The following is a 21,553-nucleotide window of genomic DNA, read 5'->3' on the forward strand; positions in this document are numbered from 1 at the left end:
CATTCTGCCAAAATATATTTGCAATAGAGAGTAGGATCGACAGCCAAAATTCATTTAATCTTCCACAAACATGCTGAACTGCAGCTAGAAGTGCTGTTTTCATCGAATACTGAGAAAATCTTGGGTGTCTCCAGAGAGCAAAGAAAGACCACGCTGCAGCACTTCATTCTACCCCCATTACAGCCCTCCCTTCCCAAGCAGCTCCTCCTGTGCCCACCACAGACTGAGGCCATAGCAAAACTGGAAGAGAAGAGACTGTTCATAATGGCTTTTGTTTCCCTCACCAGCCCAAGGACCCCCTCTTCTGATATGGGAGCCAAGAGAGGGAGCCCACAGGCCTTTCAACACACAGAGGGATCCTGTGTCTGCTCGAGGCCCAGCTCTCCTCACCCACCACACTGTCACTTGTCACTGTGACCCAGACATCTTCCACACACCCACACCTCCTGGCACACCGTGGCAAAGTGCGCCCTGGCAGCACAATTCAGGCTGGCGGTGGCAGCATGTTCCTAAATTTCCCGTTGCCATGGTACTGCAGTGAGCACTGCAGATAGTCCAGACTGGCTGCACACGACACCAATGGAACAGGAAACTTGGGAATAGCTTCCAGAGCACGTCTGGGGGCTAACCCACCTCGGCAAGGTTTAAGCACACAAAGAGAATTGTCACGGCACCTCACTGCAGCTGCTGACAAGGTAGCCATGGTCAGGAGCTGTGCATGAAGATCCTGTCAATGCACAGGATGTGTCATATGACAAGACCCTTTCTTTGGAAGGAGCTCACAGCTGCAATAGCCATTACAACACATGCACAACTCATATTACAGCATTTCTGGAGGAGAATGTACAATTGGAGGAAAAATAAGAATTATATACATGAAAATATGCCTGAGCAAACATGAAGAACTAATGCCCTGTCCAGTTCCACAGGCCTTGTTTTGTGCTTTGCCTGTAACGATCTGGTAAAGTGCTCAGGCTCTTTGTAAAGCTGGCACCTCCTCAGACTACACTATAAGCAGAGGCCAGCACATCCTGTAGCAAGGTCAGTCCCAGTAACACACACAGGGCTGCTGCAACTGGTTCATTTGGTGCTTTCCCAGGACAGAAAGCACAACTTCCCATCCCCATGCAGAATTGTCTCATGCGAACGCAGGAACACACCTTCCCCTACATTTCCAAATCTATTAGGGCAGGAGAGTAACAAGAAAAACGAGAACTGACAAGGATTATGCAATTGTTATATTCTATCTCTTTAGGAACCTGAAGCTGCAGTTTCAGGCAGAGATTACCTTTTAAATAACCCTTTGATTATGGTACATGAATTAATGCCATGTTCCCATGTTACAAGTGTCACTCACTATTAATAGCAAGAACCTGTGAATGGTACATTTTTGCCATCTTCTCTTCCCTGATTATATGCAAGCAGTTTCGACTGCACAGCCCACTGAATTCACTGCTGGATTTCCAAACTGTCCCAAAATCGCCTTCAGCCAGATGAAGTGACTAGACTTTCATTAGACTTTGATAGAGTCAGGTTTAAAGCCACTATCTTTTATCTCTTGTAAAAACAACATAACAGAGTGAAACTTGTGCTAAGTGTGATTCCACCATGCCTCTGACAGTATTTGTTTATGTTTGATAATACTAAAAAAAAAAAAAAACACCTCCCAAGACAAACTGCTGCACCCCAGCACTACTGAGCTGAAGCAGAGAGCACCAATTAGCCCCTACGAGAAGGGCTGGGTGAAACACACTCTGCACCACAGCTGCGCCCAGCACTTTTTACTCTGCAGAATCAAAACTCCCTTTACAGTGGTCCATGAACAACTCCCAGACCACACAGCTCTGAGCACCTCCTAGAGTGACAGAGTCCATCAAGTACAACTCTAAAATATCACAGCCTCTTGTTTCCACAGCCAGTTTTTCCTGGGCCCAGAGAACCTGGCTATGCTTCTTTTGAGCTCACTCCTCCTTCAAGAAAGTGAGCACAGCCAGGACCTCCTCCCGAAGAACAGAGCAGCCAGGGACAGCTCAAAGGGACCCCAACTCCAAACCAACTCATGTGCAGTCCTGAGGCACAGTAACAGGTGCCTCTACCTGCATGGGGGAAGGAACAGACTTGATCCTCCCCACTCTATTTCAACAAACAACTCCCTACAGATTAGTACTAGTTAAAAATAAAAACTGGCTAAAATATTCATTGGCAGGTTTTTTCCATTTTAACATCTGGAAATTATTACTGGCTCTAGCACTTGTATACTGTGTTGGAATGATGAACAGAGGGAAAGTTACAGCTAGAGAGACCAAGTGTGCATGTGCAAGCATGTGGTTCTCACAAATCAGCGCAGAACCCCCATTGTCTAACATCTAACTCCAAATTTTCCCTAAAACTGGGAAACAGATATACGCTTGGCCAGTACAGGGAATATAGAAACGAGAAGGAGTAAAGGTCCCATCTGTTTCTAAGCATGTTGAGGGTAGTAAAGACCAATGCGTTTGAAACTCATCCTTGCTGGGCAAGAATAAGCCCCCTGTGAAACCTGCAAAGATGTCTCTTGTGACTCACCTGTGAAGACCATGAATAAGATCAGGAGAAATATATGTGTCAGTGCTGCTCTGCATCAAAGCTCTCACCCAGCACCTTGGCAGGCAGCAGCAAGCTCTCCCTGGGGGTCAGTAACACTTGCTGCTGGCAACAGGTATTCCTGGGCATTTCCTGGTGTCTCTCTGCACCTCAGCTGCTCTCAGCCACTAAATGGCACTGATGAGAAGCTGGATGTTGCTTTGAGGGTACCACACAGCTGGCTGTTTGCATGTGCAGGTTTGCTGTACTTGGTTACACTTGTGATGACACAAGAGCAGAGAAGCCGTGGCACGGCAGCTCACCTGAGATGGCGTACAGGTTGGAGTGCTGGTGCTCCAGGTCCAGGCGGGTGCTGTGACTCTTCCCCCGAAAACTGGCTGGGAGCGTCAGCGAGATATGCCTGAGGGAAAGAGAGGAAAGCAGGAGGATGTTACTACAGAGCGGAAAATGCTGCTCCTGTCAGCTCACTCCAGTCTGACAACTGCAGTCAGCTTAAGCAGCTAACACAGATTTTAATATTGCTTCCAAAACTGTTTACAAACGGTCTATACCCAGCGTCAGCCCCGTCCAACCCCTCCGAGCACTGGGCTCAGCCAATAACCAAGGACTGCAGCCGTGGCCATCCACCCCCAGCAGGGCATTCACCCCCAGCTGGGCCCAGCAGCTCCACAGAGTCAGCACCCATGGACAGCCAGCACGGCTTCTCCCCTTTAATTCAGGTCTGTATTTTTCTAATGCAGATCCCAGGTCTGTGTGAATTTTAATAAAATGTTATCATTAATCTTCTAGACTGCATTGCCATGCCTAATAAAGATGTTTCGTCTTCACAGAGCTGCTCAGTGCAGAATAAGGCAGAGGGAGCTCCCATTGCACCTGAGGGAGGGCTCCTGGACATGGGCAGACACTCAGCATCACCCTCGTGCCAGGAGAACCAGGCAGCCTTTGTGTCCTCCTGGATACTCAGTGTGTGAGACAGGGCCCTGTGTATTCTCCAGCAGTGCATCAAACCCATGTCCTCAGCCAGCAGGTTTTATCTACCACACAAATCATGTGGAAGTTATCTGCCTTTAAAAACAGGCAAGAACGGTGTATTTTTAGCCCTTGATGCAGTCGATGGTGAACAGCACAGATAAAATAAGAAAAAGCAAACATCAGTCTGAGTTTGTTTGCACTTTCCAAAGCTATTTTTAACCAAAAAAAGACAGTGAAAATACATTTGAATTTGGCTATTGGTTTGCTGTTTAAAACACAATCCACATTAGAGTGTCTGGAGCAGAGGCATGTTTCCTATGAACACACTTTAAAACAGGAGACCACTGCCTGTGGGCATGACATGCTTCTCATTTGATTTTTAACTGAAGTCTTGAAAAATATTTTCCAAGGCATCAAGGCAGCCACCAGAAAGACTGAATTTCTCTGCCCTCTATGGGGAACTGCTTTCTTCACAGCAGAAATTGCTCTGTAGGTAAATAAAGCAGGTCTACTTAAAAGGCCCATTTTTAAGGAGAATTTTTTAGAAGTTTGCACCACGATCCCCACGAGTCCTGGCAAGCCAGGCAGCTCACACGTGTGCCAGAGGCTGGAAGGTGTGCAACTACCATGTGTGCAATGAGAATGAGTCACTGGCCTGCCAAGGGACTGACCACACATGCACCAACACGGTGGCAGCCCAGCCCTTGCTGCCTAACTGCACAGGGAAGCCCAGCTGCTGTCCCTTTCACACCTATCGATGCTAAGACACCGCAAGGAGTCCCGCTGGGGCAGCTGGATGGCAAAGGCAGCCTGGAGGTGAACACCTGAGGTAGGACAATGGGACACTCCCACCAAGCGGCATGCAGACAGCCAGAGAGACGTCTCCGAGAAGAACACTAGCTGCAATACCACAGGGCAGTGACTGCTGGATGGAAATCAGCTCTCCCCTTCCCCTTTTCCTTTTATAAAAGATAACATTGTAGGGAGAAATGGGAAACAAAGCTTAATTTATTTTAAATTAATGTAAACTTTGGCCAGGATCAATATAGCTTATACCTACAAAGTTGATTGCATAATGCATTTTCCTTATGTGTTGTGAGAGCCAAATCATTTTGCATTGTAGAAGACAAAAAAAAGAGGCTGCCACTGAAAAGCAAGAAAATCCCAATTACAAAGTCCCCAAGTTCCTAAACACATATCGTGAAAGTATGTGCAGTTCTGCGGCATATGGCAAATCAATTACCAGTTTAAATTTTAAAACAAAAACATGGTAAATGTGTTGCACAAATAATCAAGAACAACGGTTTGGTTTAGATTACAGCGGCCACTAGAGTTTTGAATACAATTAATCATCATTCCAGGCAATGGGAAGCCATATTGACACTTATTCCTAATTTGAATATTTAATTAGGGTGAAGTTCTTCATCAAATTATCACAGAACTGGGAGAAAAGCCTAAAAGATTTAAACAATTACTACTTTAACCCTTACCCAACTGCTTACCTGTGAGCACAACAATCCCTTCCTGCTCTGCAAAGCTGGAACATGATCAGGCAATGTGACAAGACAGTATGTAAAATGCACTGCAAATATCCTGGGAAAGGGGAACAGACACCCAGCATCTTGAATGGCTCCTCTGGAGAGGCCAGGCTAGCACAGGCTTCTGACTGCTTGCAATCCTTGACCTTTACCAGAGCAAAGCTTTTGGGCCACATCTCTATTTTAGCATCAAGTGTGGTTCCTCCCAGGGCTTTTGTGATTTGGGATTTGTTGTTGGTTTGGCTATTTTCAATTGAAGAGCCTGTCCAGAACCATCTAGCAGGCTCCTGCTGTCCACAGCTGACCTCCCCAGTGACTGCTGCCTGGGACATTTCCCAGCCCTGTCACTGCAGCAGGAGCTCATGGGATGGGGTTGGACCCCAGTGCTGCTCCAGACCTGCTGTACCTCCCAGCACCCCGGGCATCCTCCCTCCGCACAGCCCTGCCTCCAATCGCTCAAACACCCCTTTATGTGCTGTATTAATCCATATAAGAAAATATCTTTTAATGAGGAGTGATATACTTATGAACTCTCTAGAGCCATAATTAGAGCAAACTAATTGAAGTTGTGTTTTGACACACTTTCCAAATTCACGGGTACTGAATGACATATTCACAACACTACTGCTGCACACCGTGGTGACAGCAAAATCATTAGGCTAATAACACTTATTTGCATTCCGATCATGCCAGCAGCGGCCGTTAAATTCTGCCTCAACCAGCACTCGTTTACTCAGAAAGTTTCCACTGAAAGATATTAACAGTAATTATTACTACTTTAGTGAACCTCTGATGTTTAGGAATGGCAACTCACAAAGACTATCCCCATGCCAATTATCTTCCTTTTGAACCACTACCAGAAGCAGCTTTCCTCTTCCCCAAAAAGAAGCAATGAGGTGGTTTGGTGCAGCAGAAGGATGGACAGTCCTGGCAAGGCCAGTTTCCAGCCTTTCCTTCCACAGCTGAAGTCAAATCCACACTGCTCCAGAACTGCCTCAATACCAAACATATTTCTCCCCAGCATATGATAATTTCAAGACAATTAGGGCAAATTTAATCACTCTCTTCACTTCAGTTGCTCTTTTATTCAGAAAATCCATAGAACAAGTCAGCATGTGATGAGGAGATCCTTCACATGCAGGTGAAGGGGATTTGAGGTCTGTGCACATTATGGCCACTTTTTGAACATTTTTGGAGAGAAGCTCACATAAAACAGGCCCAGGAATGCCTGAGAGCTCGAAACCAGTTATTAAGAACTGTCTGCAGGAAGGTGATGAACTGCTTTTGAAGTGAGGGGGCAAATACTCATAAAAAGGAACAGAGGATCACAAGGGGAAGTGCTAGATATCAAAGGATGCCTCATAATTCATATAAAAATATCAACAACGCACAGCAAAAGTCCAATAGTAAGCTGAGCTTTGGACCCAGTAGTGACAGTTTGGGGTGGGACAAGTGTGACACTCAGAGCAGCATCTGAACCATCAGGCAGCAAAGTTTGTTTATTTTACAATGACCTTCAGAACAGTGCTGCAAAACCTGCAGTCTGACGGGAATACCTTTAAAAAAAAAAAACAAAAAAACCAAAAGCTTATTTTTCATAATCAATGATCATGCAAAGATCATTCCTCATGAAAAATTGAGAACAGAACAATTAAATTTCAAGCTGTAGAAAGCTAAGAACCCACTCAAAATTAGTTAGTATCAGGCTGCAGCTCTCAAGAAATGTAATCCAACATGAAAGCTTTGCTGATGGAGACTGGAAAAGGCACATTTCTAAGAAAGAAGCTGCTGGGGTTCTATGAACAGGCATCAGAGGACTTGGCAACCACCCCTCTACCAGGAAGCATCTCCCAGGCTGCAGCTTGCAGCCACTGCCACAGCAGGTTCCAGCAGTGGCTCGATCCCAGCTACAGTATTTATTCACAGCCCTTAACTTTGACTGTGTTGGGGCACTGAGATGCCAGAACACCTACCTCATACTCCAAAGAACTGCAGTGAAAACCTAAACTGTGAGGCAAGAATCACCTCGGGTAATGGACTTCATTCCAGACAATCTATTCTAATCGTGTAAACCAAATATTTAAATGCTTTCTAAAACCTTCCTGACCCTTTCCCTAAAACAAGCAACATATGGGCTTTGCAAGCATTTCATCTCATTCCAAGCTACTAAAATATCCTGTTTCCTAAAAGTCAATGAGAACTGGGGGTGCCAGATTCAGATTTTATAAAAGCCCAACCTCAGGAGAGAATGAAAAAGAGAGTGAGCGATTCTTTCCACATTCAGATCTCCCCATTTAACTTTCCCAGCTGCAGGAAGGGAGGAAGGCAGCACACACTGCATGCCCTGCACCCAGAGGGTGCCTCGGCCAGGTCCCTCCCCAGATGGCCACACCATGACAATGGGGATGTGATGTTGCACCCCACTGTGGAATGAGAGCACTCACTGGCTGAACACACAACCCCCAATGATACTCATGAGGGTGTGTAATCCACTGCAGACCAGCAACCCAAAGTGTAAGGCCTAATGCAGAATGAAGCTCCTGCAGCTTCCTCTACATGGGGATTAATTGAGATCAGAAGACTTGAGTAACTAGGACAAAGCAGCTACCAAACAACAGGAAAAAACCCAACAAGTTTAATTTACGCCACTTGGAAGTTGGAGCTGTAGCCCATTAAATCCTTACAGGCAGAGGCTGCATCAAAGAACTGAGACCTCGCACTGCAAGCCTGAAGTGCTTATGAAGTGGCTGTCTCAGCTGAGCAGCGCCGTGTCTCGGGAGGCTGCAGCGCCAAGCACACGGCTTTCACATCCTTCACGAGCTGCTCTCCAGAGTCAGGAGTTTTCAGATAATGAAGCAGTGGGGAAAAATTGCCAAACAGCAGAAATACTCCAAAAAGATAAATTACACATGGTGTAAGCTTCCTTGGTTACGATTTTAAATTCTGTCAAATTAATCTGCTGTATGGGGTCTGACTGAGGTAGAAACCCAGGCTCACAAGCCAGATGCAAAACCCCTCTCAGCGACAAGCCCTGTGCTGGGATCATGGGGGGCAGCTGCCCAGGCTGACCCCACAGCCCTGGGGTGCTGCAGGCACAGCCCAGCCCACAGAAACATCGACACCTCTCCTGCAAAACCTGTTAAACAAATATTCCACATAAAGACTCATTTGGGAAGAGCACATTGTCAGCACTTTGCCAGTAATAAATAATGACAGTCCAAACACTTTACTAAAAGCAATAAACCCAAGAAGTGTTTTGGAAAATGGTGAAAGTGATTGATTTAAAGAAGGAAATATCCAAATGCAACCACATGCACTTCGGGGTGAAAGCACAGATTACAAATCAGCAGTGGCAGAGATCATATTAAATAGCAGACAACACACAAGTTTTAGGGAAAAAAGCTCAATTTCCCTGCAGGGCTTATTTAACAGCCCAGAGCACAGCTTCTCCAAATGGATACCTCCGGTTTGGACTTAACAACCTTACGCTATACCCTAAAGAAAACATGCCTCCAGGAATACTGCTATAGCAGGAACAGGGCTCTCTACAAAGAAAAATTACTCTAAGATGATTGAAGCCACTTCACTCAGCCCACTCCACAAATTTTTCAATGCATCCTCAAAATCAGCCAAATCCATCAGGCTACTTCTAATTACAGTTCATGGCTTTCCTTCTCGGCTGCTGCAACAGACTCTTGTGCCTGGAAACAAACCATATTGTTTAAACATTTTTTCCTAATCATCATTTTCCACCACTAAAACATACTGGACTGTGACCAATTTTTGCACGTCTTCATCCAGCTGAGCTGGACGCAAGCCACACAAGGTCAGTGTCGTTTCATAACAAATCCTTTATGGGAACCAGACTCTGGAGAAACACGTGCCAGCCCCTCTTACCCACCCAAACCATCATGTTCAGATCTGCACAGCCTGTACGCATCACGGCCTTTTCATCCTTACATTTTGTTTCGTACCATCCCCACCAGACAGGATCCATGGAAACTCCCTCCAGCCTTCAACTTACTCTTTTAGTCTCACAGGATTTTTTAATCCATTGCTGCTGAGATGCAACCTCAGCCCTTATGACATCCTTGGCTTCTGCTAAGTATATAATTTAAAAACTAGGAACACTGTGCAATGTTTCATGATGCAAGTGATTTGAGCATTCAAGCCACATAATATTTTCAAAACATAATAATAAATGCATTTTTTACTTGATCTTGTAAGTATCTTCCAAAGCAAAAGATTCTACGATTAGTTGCAAGTCAAAAGGTGGCTTTACTTTAGAGAGCTCCCCTGATGAAACAGATTAAAAAACGCAACTCCATCAAAAAAAGCAGCACTTTGCAGGAAGGATCCCACTGGCGACATTTCTCGGAACAGTTTCCAGTCATACCAGAAACATCCATTCCTAAGTACTCCTTATCTGGCAGCATTTAGTTCAGCTGAGGGATTTAAGACAGATCCCCACTGCTCTGTGGAAGCATCCTGGCCCTCAGGCCACCAGCAGTGGCTGTCCCTGGGCAATGGCAGCTTTCTCAGGACTTGGCTTCTCTCTACACCACAGCAGAAAAGCACTGAAGCTCTGGAACCTTTTCCCTTACAGATGCTTCATAAAAATCCATTTTAAATGACTTAAAGAAAAAATTATTATAGCTATTTCTAAATAACAGGGTAGCTACTTAAAAATTAGGAAAGGCAGAAGGCTTTCCTTCCTTTACCACACTGCACAGAGTCAGGCTGGCACCTCCCAGCTCCAGCTTGGGTCTCCACACCGGCATGTTGGTGCTGCTTTATGACCTGCCTCGATTGCACATCATCAGCCTGCAGAAGAAAGCCACAGACTGATCCCTTCCCAAGCTTACACCACCAACTTCAAACACCGTTAATAAATCAATTTGAAAAATCAGACTTCTCTGCCCAGCAAAGAAAATCTTACATTCCTCAACATGAAGCTCCACTGGGAGCAGAGAACAGAACAAATTGTTTCCTTTTCCTAAGGAGGGGGCAGCTTAACTAGTGAAAAGGTAACTAGGAGCTCGGGAGGAAAATTCACACATCTTGCTCTTATTCCAGGGGTTCAATCAGAGCAACGGCTACCTGTGTATCAAAGCCAGCACAGGGCCCTGTGGCCATGCAGGAGCTGCTGTGGAACTGGAACCTCTCCAGCCAGGGCGGTACGGAGCACACGCTGCACACACAGCCCAGGAAGGCAGCCGGAGGAGCTCTGCCCTTCTGAACCTGCACATCAACTGCTGCGCTAACACATGACAGGAATGCAAGTGGATTGCAGCCAGATCTTCCCTCTCCAGGTAAATCATTAACTTTTCAGATGACAGCCTTACAAACCAAATGACTGAAAGATTCCCAGGGTCAGTGCGAAGCTACGTTTTCAAAACCTCACATCAACAAGTGAACGTTGTGACTGAATCCCAGTCTCTCCAAGAGGAAGATTAAATGCCTGTGACACATCATCTGCAATCAGAGTGCTCCTTTTCCCAAAGTATCCATCACAGATTGATAACATCCACGCAAAAAGTTAAGTGCAATTATGTCTGTCACTGTAAAACACACTTCAGCAGCACTGAGTGACATCTTGCTTGCAGCTGACAAACTGTGAGCGGGCTGTTTGAGTGACAGTGGCACAGGCTCCGGCTGCACCTCGGAGAGGGATGTGGAACGTGCTCCCAAGCCACAGAAGCCACCCGGGCACACAGAGCATCCCAGCACGGATGGAGCCACCACCTAGGCAGCTGCAAGGCAAACCAGCTCGCAGCTGATTCTGCACATGCTCACAGCAGTCAAGGACTTGCTCCCAAAACGCTGGAACCAGACTCGAAGATGAGAATGTCACCCGCAAATCCCGCTCCAGCCTACTCCAACAGAGTCTGAGGCATGGCAGAGATGAGCCCTGAGACACTGCTCAAACACCTGTGACGTGCTGTTCTCCAAGTCCCCCGCCCATGAAGTGGCAATCATTAATGCACAGGCCAGGTGAAGCAAGACTGTGCCGAAGGTCAGGTGAGTTACCTATTATCAGAACCTCTTTAGGGGGAGGATTACCTCCCTGCTCCCTGAAACGATGCTGCCATACAGCACAAACCTCGTGCACAGAGCAGAGGTACTGAGGAAAGTTACATCAAGCTCTCTCCTGTAACTCGAGCCTATAAAAGACATCCTTCAGCAGCAGGATGGGAACCTGCAAGAGCATTTCTTCAGACTGCCATTAGTGCCAAGAAGCTGTCGCAGGAGTTGGAGAGGAAAGACAGTAAAGCAGCTTGATGCCCTGCACAATGGCACGGCCATGCTCCACGGCACAGCATGTCACCCTCACCGGGACATGCCAGGGCTGCTGTTAGAGGCCATTTAGCCAGATGCCTGCAGTAGAACACATGAAGGAGAAAAACCAGCTGAAAAATACCATATGCAGTCCAGCACAACTATCAAACAAAGCCTCCTCTTGTGCAGCCCTGACTGTGAGCCATAACCCTGTGACACGAGCGGCAGAAGCAGCACTGCTGATGTGCACCAACCTGTGGAGCTCATACCTCTGACACATGACAAAACTCTGATGGGCCACCGTCCCCTGCCATCAGCACCTTGCACCACAGAGCAGAGGGGCTAGCGCAGAAATAAATATATCCCACAGTAAAAAGTCCTTCCATTTTAGAAGGTTTAGTTGTACAGAAGGGTTTAGTTTATATCTAGCATTAGCAATTCTTCTGAAACACCCAGACATACCCTCTTGATTCACAATTATTCTATAATGCTAGACAGCAACTGAAGAGAGCAGCCGAGATACCTGACCAGCCCAACGGCAGACTCTCCACAGTGCTCCATGCAGCACTGCTCACCAATTTGCCCTCAGCACTGAGGCAGCTTCAGAACAACTCACTGCTACTCCTGTCAGGTTATATCCACATGGAATGAAACAGCAGACTGGCTGCCAGTGTAATCTACTCTATGGTGATGTGAAAATAAGAGGTTACTTGTGACTACACTCTTCTACAAACACTGTGTTGAGTAACTCACCACATTGCTGATAGTATTACAAGAGCCCTTCAAGTTGTCTGTGCTCCCTGTAATAATTAAATATTTGCAGGATGCAGCTTTATATACATTTCTATTTCTTAAAGAATATATTGGATAATAAATAACCAGAGTAAAAAAACAGACATGACAGATGCTTTGAGTGATCAGGCTGGTGGTGTAAAAGTTACCTTTAAATCACACACAGGGTGTGAGAGTAGAGTTAGCTACAGACAGGTGGGTTTTACTAGGAGGCATTAATGTAACATTCAATTATTCCACTGCATACTGGCTGGTTTAACTCAGCCAAATTAGAATACATTTTATATTGACTATTTTGACATTTGCTTTATTTGGCAAGTAAAACAAAACTGATCCAATTTCCTTGCAGCCATTGTAAACCATAAACTGCACAACAAAAGGTTATAAAATATATAAGCCTTGTAAACACTTCTTTTCAGACTGTCACTGATGCTTTGAGCTCTAATTTTGGCCCTGTTCCCAACAGCTCTGACACTGTTCTGCAGCCTTCTCTGGTCAGCAATAAAGTGACCCTTCCACACTCAGTGATTAAGCACTGCCATTGACATTCTCTTGCTATGATAATTTTTTAAAAAATTTATTGTGGAAATCTACCCACACAGAAATTTCTTGCAGAAAGAATATGGAGATCTGTGCTCTAAAATCAAGACATCTTTCTATCTGATCTCATGTGGCCTGGGCTGGCATGTAGTTTATGCTCAGCATAGCTTCAGAATAGCATCTCAGGTCCTAGAGGGATAGGCTGGAATCTCCAGAAAACTGCTGGCTTTTCATGTCTTTTTTCTCCATCTCTGAGAAGCATGACAGCATCTCTGCATGCAGCACACCTGACAGTACAGAGCTCAGCAACTGGGTTCAAGAAAATAAAAAACCAAGAGCCAGTAGTTCAAACCATGAGTGGGCTGATCCCAGAGATGAGCAAAACCTTTTTCCCTTCTAAAGTCTGTATGGACACTTCTTCCCTCTGGTCAAGCAGAGCAATCAGCCTGCTGCAGCTCTGGCTCACCCTCCTTAGCTGACCCACACGTAGGTGTTGGAGAACACAACATCCTGCAGAGTTTGAAGCAAAGGAAAGGTACAGTTTGCTGTTTCCCTTCCTCTGCAGGTTTTTTTCTTTCTTCTGGCTTCTTCACCCATTTGTCACACAACAAGCAAAGGAACTTCCAGCAGGCAAATACTTCAGCAAATAATACATTCCCGCATCAGATTGTGACGCAGTCATTCCATACCAACCCAGCACCCTGGCCTTGGTCTCCCAGGCAAGGTTAGTAACAACACAACATGCAGCATCAAGCAGAAAGGGCTGGAATGCAGAAAACCTACCTTGGCAGGTTGGGAGCAGGTGTTGAAGCTGAAGCTGGTGCTTGGGCAGGAGGAGCCGCAGGCTGTGTGGAGTCATGATTACGTGGCACTTTGCCCATCCGATACCAAATGCCCATGCTGTTCAGCTCCCTGGGGAACCAATACAGAAAGCATCAATGCTACAAACAAATGCTGCACACACGCGCAAACATCAGGCACTGATGTGTTTCACAAACACCTTGGTCAGTGAGAACAAGTGTAATTTAAAAAAAGAGGGGTTAATTCCTACATCTAACTCATTAACACTTGTACTTACCTGGACTTCTCTAATGACAAGCTTCAGCTGTAACGAGCTACTGCTTGGTAATTATAGGAGCATAGGCTGCCTTGCTTTCGTATAACTGCATTCACGACAACAGCTTTGGAGTGAGGGATACTTACCCTATGAATGTGTACTGAGGAGGGGCTTGCTTAGATCTCCCCAGGATTCGGATATCACAGATTGCTGCCTCTGTAGAATCTCGAGGGATGAATTTAATGCACAGCCTCTTCTTTCTGAAAGCTATTTCTTCTGCAAAAACAACCCAGAATACAGGGTGGGTTTTATGCAAGATTACGATATAAATGTTATTTATAGTCTCTCCAGATATCAGGCAGATAATTATGGCAGAACTGATGCCAAGGAACAGACATATGTCAACAAACCATTCAGTGCAGTGCCATTCAGTGAGGAATGTTCTATTAGATGTGTTATTGACACTGCAATAACCAGATCTCCTGCCTTCCTGCTGCAGAGATCAGCTCCAATGTGTGCCCCAGTGCTGCCCCACAGCACAGAACAGCTGCCAGATCCGCATGCCTCTCGCATTCCCTTGCTCTTTCCCACGTAATGTTTGCCTCACTGGCCTGGACAGCCATAGGTAAACATTCCTCCCACAAGCACTGCCTCTAGGAATGTACCTGGAAGCATGTGATACAACTGGTCAGCTCATTCTGCTAAGTGATTCCAACCAGCCACTTCCAACTCACTGTGAGGAGGAGCAGGCAGAGCCTGCCATGCAGAGAGGTTGATTCTAAGAGCTTTCTGTCCAAATCTCATATATCCCAAGTATTAGTGACATCTCCTGATCCAGTCAGCAGGCACAGAAATGATACTCCCACCATGTTTGCCCTGGTTCTTTGCAAGGACAAACCAGATTCACAAAGCAGTAACTGCCAGGACCTCCCCAGGACAAGGGGAAAAAGCAGGACCTGCCAGGACGAGGCAGCTGCACTGCTCTGACCAGTGCTCTGAGGGTGGATGAACGCACTGCACGGCCTTTTCTGCTGTGTGTCACAGAGCAATTCCACTTGTTTACATGTTATCCATCATGAAAAACTCGAGCCCATCAGAGTTAAGGCTTAACTGTATAATAAATTCACAGATCTTTGGGCTGTTTACCAGCATGCAGACACAATCCACAGCCAGCCCTCGTGCTGTCTGTGACCACAGCTGGCACTGGCACACAGACACAGATTTGCACTGCCTGGAAAACAGTGCTCCATCTCACCCTACAGAGGCTCAGGATGAGCAAGGCAAGACTCCTGTTTGGATTGCAGGCACTTGAAAAGCAGGACAGAAGTCTACTGATATACTGAAAATGTAAAGAGTAGACGCTGAATGAAAATCTGGAAATAACCAACAACTACAAACAAGTGCCTGCAAAATAAAAACCCTTCAGCTTAATATGAATAAATAACTTCCAACTTAAAATATGCTCTCACTTCAACAGATGGCAAGCAGCCCTGTCTCCGTAGGCTCCTCCTGTTTCGTAATCCACACCTTGGGAAACAGCAATCCATCCCAGCCTCTGGAATGTCCTGCTGCACCAGCACCATACAGACAGTGTTAGGTGTGCCAATACAACATCTGTGCATGCAGCTTGCAGTTACAGTGCTGCTTTTAGAGATGGTAAATACCTGCATCCCTGAAGTCTAGTCTTCTCCTGATCAGCAGCTGTACACTGAGCATCAGCACCAGTCCTGCCATCCTCTCACACTCCACTCCCACAGGGCTTGTCCCCTGCCAGCCCAGTGTCCTTGGTGCCAGCTGCACAGCACAGGGCTACCACCAGAACGTGGCTCCAGCTGCTGCTGGCATGAGTCCCAGGGGAGCTGAACACACTGTTTGGGAACTGCTCACTTAAATGTTGCAGTGAAGCAATTCTACCTTGCAGAAATGAGGATGGTATTTCCCCTGGACCCTGCATTTGTGCCTCATCTCAGCAAGCACAAACATATCTCAACCCCTCAGAACTACCTGGCACAACATGAGCCATTGTTTTCTCATGGTGAGAGGTGTACAGCAGGCAGGCATAAGTCCAGCACCCTAAGCACCTCCTTTCAGTGCATTTGTGAACACCCCTGAGCATAGCAGCTCTGCTCCTGCTAGGCCCAGTCTACCCTTCAAAATGAAAAAATAAACTCTCCCTTCCTGCCCCAGAGCTGTGGAACTCTAGCAGGTGAGTGGGGACAAACAGCCAGCCCCATTAAACAGCCTGGGGAGCACAGGAAAACCAAAGGCTGTTTTACTGCAGCCCAGAGCTGACATCAACTTACGTGTATCAATGGTCTCCTGGATGGGGATGAAGCCCACAGGTAAAGTGTCCTTGGTATCAATGAGCTTCATATCAACCAAGACATTGCCTAAATGACTCTTTGGAGAGAGAAAAGAAACAGTTGATTATGACAATGTCACCAAATTAAACCCCAGATCTTCCCACCTGCTGAACCCTGAGATGCCTTGTCATTGTCACAACTTTTAAAATGGTGAGAACACACCAAGCCAACCTGTGCAACTGTCCCCTCTGCAGGAACAAATCAATGACAGAGTAGGAGATATTGGACAACTTTCAGCATTCAAAATTCTAACATGTCATCCACTGCCATACTACCAGATCCTTGGAAGCACAACCAAATTCTTCCCTTTGAAAGCTCAGCAGTTCAAAGTACTACTTTCACCAGCTCACCACTGAGCAGGTCACCTCAGCTCTTACACACTCTACATCTACAACAGAAACACATTTCCATGACAGTAACAGCAGAAAAAACTACAGGATGATGGTTTATGCACACATAGCCAAAGTTATTACATGCATTAGCTAATTGGTACTGAATAGACAGGGTTCTAGCTCCAAATGCAGTGCACTCCAGAAGCACAGGCCATTTGGAACGAAGAACTTCATTTGGAGTCCATATGAATTCTGAACTCATGCCTTGTCCTATTAATCAAGGCTCTGAAGAGCTCAGAGCACAATTCAGAGTGACAGCCTCCACAACGGTTTAGAGACCAGATTTTCTTTGCAGTTTTTGATGAAGCCAGCACTGCTGCCAATAATCTGGGTTCACATATGAAAGAAGAACATGTTTTAGGTACTACACAGCATTTATAAACAGAAACACAATACAGAAAAATTAAAATTTCATCCCAAGCCATCAAGCCATGTCAGTGAGTTTTACTGTTACTGGTTGCTAAGTACCTCCTTTAGTTTTTATCTGGCAAGTGTTTCAGACAAACCTGTACTCTCTGATTATTTTGCTGAACTGCTTAAAAAATATTTAAATTTGCAGGCTCTGAAATAAGCGGAAGTCAGGTCTGAGTTTATTTTTTGGAGATTCTGCATTTTAGGTCAGCTCCTCACCAGAAGGGTCAGCACGCCTGCAGCCCTGTCCCACCAGACACAAGTGTGGCACATATCCTTCACTTACGCAAAGAAGCCAAAGCCAGGCAGCCCCCATGTGCCTCTGACCCACCATGTCCAGGGCATCTTGGAGCAAGCAATGCTGGATGCTGCCAAGCCGGAATATGTCAGTTAACATGGTCCTGGCACAACAAACAGCAGATGAAGCAGTTGCTGCTGATTCATCTTTCATGTTTTATTTATTTAAGCTGTCTGTATGTTACGTCAGTGGCAACTTCCTGCTGAACCCACTGCTCCATCAGCAGCAGACAGGTAGGATAGGTGCCTGTGATGAGTTCATTAGCTGCTGGAACCCTGGGAGTCAGCTCTGTCACGTGCACAGGAGAAAAGGGGACAAAGCCCCCCCGTTTGTGAGACACACCATCCACGGCCCCCCCACACTCAGATACAGCAATGTCCTTGTAAATGTCCAATACTGTAAACTGTTGAGAATGATGACTCTGCTAAATAGACACTGCAGACTGACTGATATAACCCAGATAGCTGAGGTGCATTAACTCAGCTAACTACAACATGTTCTTGAGGACAAAGTGCTCCCAGTATTTTGCTGAGCACAAAAGAAACCCCTGAATGGTAAAACTTCCAGCCCAAAGTGCAGCAACACATCAGTGTCCAGGGGAGAGAGAGGAGCCTCTCACCTCCCTTCCTCGCAGATAAGGGAACTGAGGCCCTTTAGCCCTCAGAAGTCCCCAACAGGACAGCACATCATATATCCCATGTGGCCAAGAGGACTGAGGGAACGGGAGGCGTTTGCTTTAATTCATGCCTCATCAATATGAAGAAGGTACTCCCAAACCACGCCGAGCCCAGGGTTCCTGCCAAAAGTCCAACAGGCACCACGTGAGGGTATTTACACCATCCCTGCAGCCAGCAGCTGCTGGCTGTCCTGTAATTATTTCTGACAACTTCACCATTTCAGGTAGCCACAGATAAACCTAATATTCAAACCAGCACAAACCTATTTAACAGCCTCCCTGCCTATTCTAGGGCTGCTATTCCTGCAACTGCACATACTCCAGGATGAAAAGCACAATTATTGCCCATCCACCCGAGGAAGTGGTATTTCCCAATAGCTCTGGAGTTTTCCTTTAATCTAGAGGCAGGCAGGGAAGTAGATGGAATAAAGGTCAAATGCTGGGAACTGGCAAGCCCCAGCTCTCCTGCAACAACCAGTGAGCAGCCTCTGAAGCTGCCATCACTTTTCTGTTCCCGTCACGATGAAAGCACAAGTACAAAATGGTACCTCCAGACCCTGCCAGTGGAGCTGCCGTGAATATCCAAAGCGCGACTAAAAGCAGGATTACCCACTAGATGGAGTGCATTCATTGCAGAAGTCAACAGCTCCTCCAGAAAAAGAAAGTTTTCACAATAGCCTCAACCAAAACCACAGCAGAATGCATGAAGCTCTTGCTGCACACAGTCTCCTCTCTTCCACATAAAGTGTGGGCAGACAACTGCTGCTAATCACAAAGTAGCTTATACTTAATAGTCAGACCAAATTACAAGGACGTGGTAGCATATGCACAATGTGGGCATGTTTTCAAGAATCAGCACCAAAACCAACAAAGAAAGCAAGCTAATCCTGCAATAAAATATCCGTGATGCCCTGGATTCAGAAACCAACATTTCCTTCACAAACACTACCACAAGTGTTTGTTTCTTGAGGTAATTTGGGTTAGAAATAAATGGGGACCATGAGTGTGCAGCACCCCTCACTGCAGCAGAAAGCAAATGTGAGAGGCTGCTGAAATGCAAACATTCCGTTTTCTGCTTCTTTTTTTGCAGAAGATTTTGTCAGCAATTTCTTTCCATGAGAAATACAGACCAAATGCAAATATCCTGCCATTGCAGTTTGCCTCCTTACTCACTCGAACTCAGCGAAACGCCTGCTTGAATTATAATTGGCTCTATAAAATGAATCATCTTATGGGTAAGAGCATACCAGGCATAGACGCAAATCATGCAGACACTCAGCAAACGGACTTACATTTTCTTTTGAAAATGATCTGGTGAAGCACAGGAACCGTGTGACCTTGGATTTAAATAAGCCATCTTTCCACAGGTCAGCATCCAAGCCATCTGCTGTTTGTGCAACCTGCAAAGAAGACACAGAGGGAGAGAGGAGACATGTGAGCCAAGATAAAGTTAATACATGTGTAGTACTTCTTCCTCAGACCTCTCCTAATTAACAGCAGCCCGAACTTTCACAGCATCTCATTAGTTTCTTCACAAGGTGCAGTGCAAAGAACTTTCAAGAGCAGGTATAAAAAGAAGTTCTAAAAATGCTGTCTCTTGGGAGACCCTTGATTAAAGGTTCTCTGACAAAGGCTACTCTAATGAGGAAACTGCAACTTTGGTTGCAGTCTCCAAACAACAGTTTGGAAAAGTCAGCACATTGAGGCATTCATTACCACCCTACATGCAAGGGCACATTTGGCATGCTGGGAGGGTCCAGGAAGACAGAGCACTGAAACTGACCCATCTGGGGACTATTTTCATGGAAAGCCATCAAGGAATTCTGGCTCCCAAGTCAAAAAGCTGCTTCCAGCAGGTGGGGAAATCCCTGGTCACTGGTGGATTTTAGCAGCAGTGCTGCATGCACAGAGCAAGCTGGTAAGAGCCCTGGCCCCAAAACATTTGTTGTTGAGAGGAGGCAAGAAGGCAATCACAAAGAGAAGGGTAGCAGAAACAAGATTACCCCATCAGACTAACACCCAACTGATGTCTCCAACAGGAGACTCCAGAGCAGTCTGAGGCTCCACAGCACAGCTGAACTTCTGCCTAATGCCTCTCAGATGGGGCAAACTGCTCCACTGCAGCTCTTGTGAGTCTGATCATACCGAGTGAGCCCTTGGCCCCAGAGCAGCCTGATAACAAAGAGCTGACACTTGCTGTCCCTGTTCACACCCATGTTTATTTCAGCGGAGACTGTGCAGGGTGCAGGAAGCAAGAGCTGTGTGCTGACAAGGCCTCTGATTATCCCAAGTGCAGCACAGACACATGTTTACAGTCTGATCAAAGCAGCAAAGTGCACTGACTGCTCCCCGAATTTTGGCAACTGCTGTTCACAAGCCCCAGCTCAGCTAAATCCATTGTACAATACACACAGCTTTTGTGTTCACACCCTACAAAGAAACGTGCCTGATTTTTAAACAGGCACATTTTAGAATAGGATTTTGGTGAATTTTTTTGCTGATTCGAATTCAACATCCCCAGCAATACACCCTGAGTACTCCACTCTGCCTTCACAAAATCTTGCTGAGGACTTTTTTCAAGCCTGGAGAATGTAATCATGCATGAACTTGTCAGGAAATGCATGGGGAATGAAAACATAGCTATATAAATGGCAAACTTTTTGCATCACGTGCTGGGCTCCTGCAAGGAAGGAGAAGCCCCAGCACCTCTCAAAGCTGAGCTGTACCTGAGCAGTATGCCCTCGGGACAGAGCCAAGCAGGAGAGGCTGCAGCAGACCTGGCCAGCAGGACAAGCACTCTGCAGCCCCAGCTTGCCCAGTTCTTCCTTGGCTGAGAGGCAAGGAACGTCCAAGACGGAGGATCTGGCACCTGGCACTGAGCACCCAGCTTCCCAGGCACAAGAAATGATCCTTCTCCTCATGGAGCTGGGGGAAGACACTCCTCACCCATGTGCTACAAACAGACTTGACAGAGTGACACCCAACAAGGAAGTGACACCCCAGGAAGTACAGGGTGATCTACCTGCTACACAGCAGTCAGAATGGGGTTACTGCTACCACAGTCAGGCCTTTGGCAAGCAGGTCCTTTAAACTTCCTGCCCCATACAGGGTGATCTCCCTCTCCGGCAGAATCAGGGCTGCCCCTGAACAAACCCTACCATGGATCTGGTGTTCAGCCTGCAGCAAAGAGCACAGCTGCATGGGAACCACACCCCTCTTCTATCCCAGGCTCCTGCCTCCCACCTCTCCTCCCCACCCAGACACTCAGTCTTGCCAGTTTGGTTGGATTTTCAGGAATCTAAGTTCAGACACACTCTGTACATTTTGGCAAAATCAAGTCTTTGGTGCTTCAGCTCTGAAAAGGCCTGGCCAGTCATTACAAATGCCAGTAGTGCACTGACACACAGATGAGCCACCTTCACAAAAACACAGGCAAGAGCACCACAGTCATGAATGGCACTGTCCTGTCACATCAGGGTGGCACCCAGCATGGCCCCTTCACAGCAGGTGCTGCATGGGGGACAGGACACCAAGGGTGGCTGGCAGCCCCCAGGCGCACTGCTGGGCTGACGCAGCAAGCACGTGGCAGCTGTGCTCAGGGGAAGGACAGCAGACAGCAGGCACTGCCCCACTCCTCCGAGGGCACAGAATG

General features: G+C 46.5%; 1 protein-coding gene across 8 annotated transcripts in view; it reads right to left on the reverse strand.

Moving 5' to 3' along the window:
* MVB12B (multivesicular body subunit 12B) overlaps positions 1-21,553 on the reverse strand; it is a 48,929-nt gene that overhangs the window by 19,842 nt on the left and 7,534 nt on the right. For all 8 annotated transcript variants that reach the window (XM_085076655.1, XM_085076650.1, XM_085076649.1 and 5 more), the window contains 5 exons: positions 19,194-19,301; positions 16,065-16,161; positions 13,908-14,037; positions 13,488-13,616; positions 2,886-2,983 (listed from right to left, as the gene is read on the reverse strand). In XM_085076655.1, coding sequence (XP_084932781.1) covers positions 2,886-2,983; positions 13,488-13,616; positions 13,908-14,037; positions 16,065-16,161; positions 19,194-19,301 — 562 coding nt within the window. The remainder of the gene's footprint in view (positions 1-2,885; positions 2,984-13,487; positions 13,617-13,907; positions 14,038-16,064; positions 16,162-19,193; positions 19,302-21,553) is intronic.

This window comes from Lichenostomus cassidix, chromosome 17 (genome assembly GCF_008360975.1).
Source record: "Lichenostomus cassidix isolate B80296 chromosome 17, HeHo_3.0, whole genome shotgun sequence".
NCBI lineage: Eukaryota > Metazoa > Chordata > Aves > Passeriformes > Meliphagidae > Lichenostomus > Lichenostomus cassidix.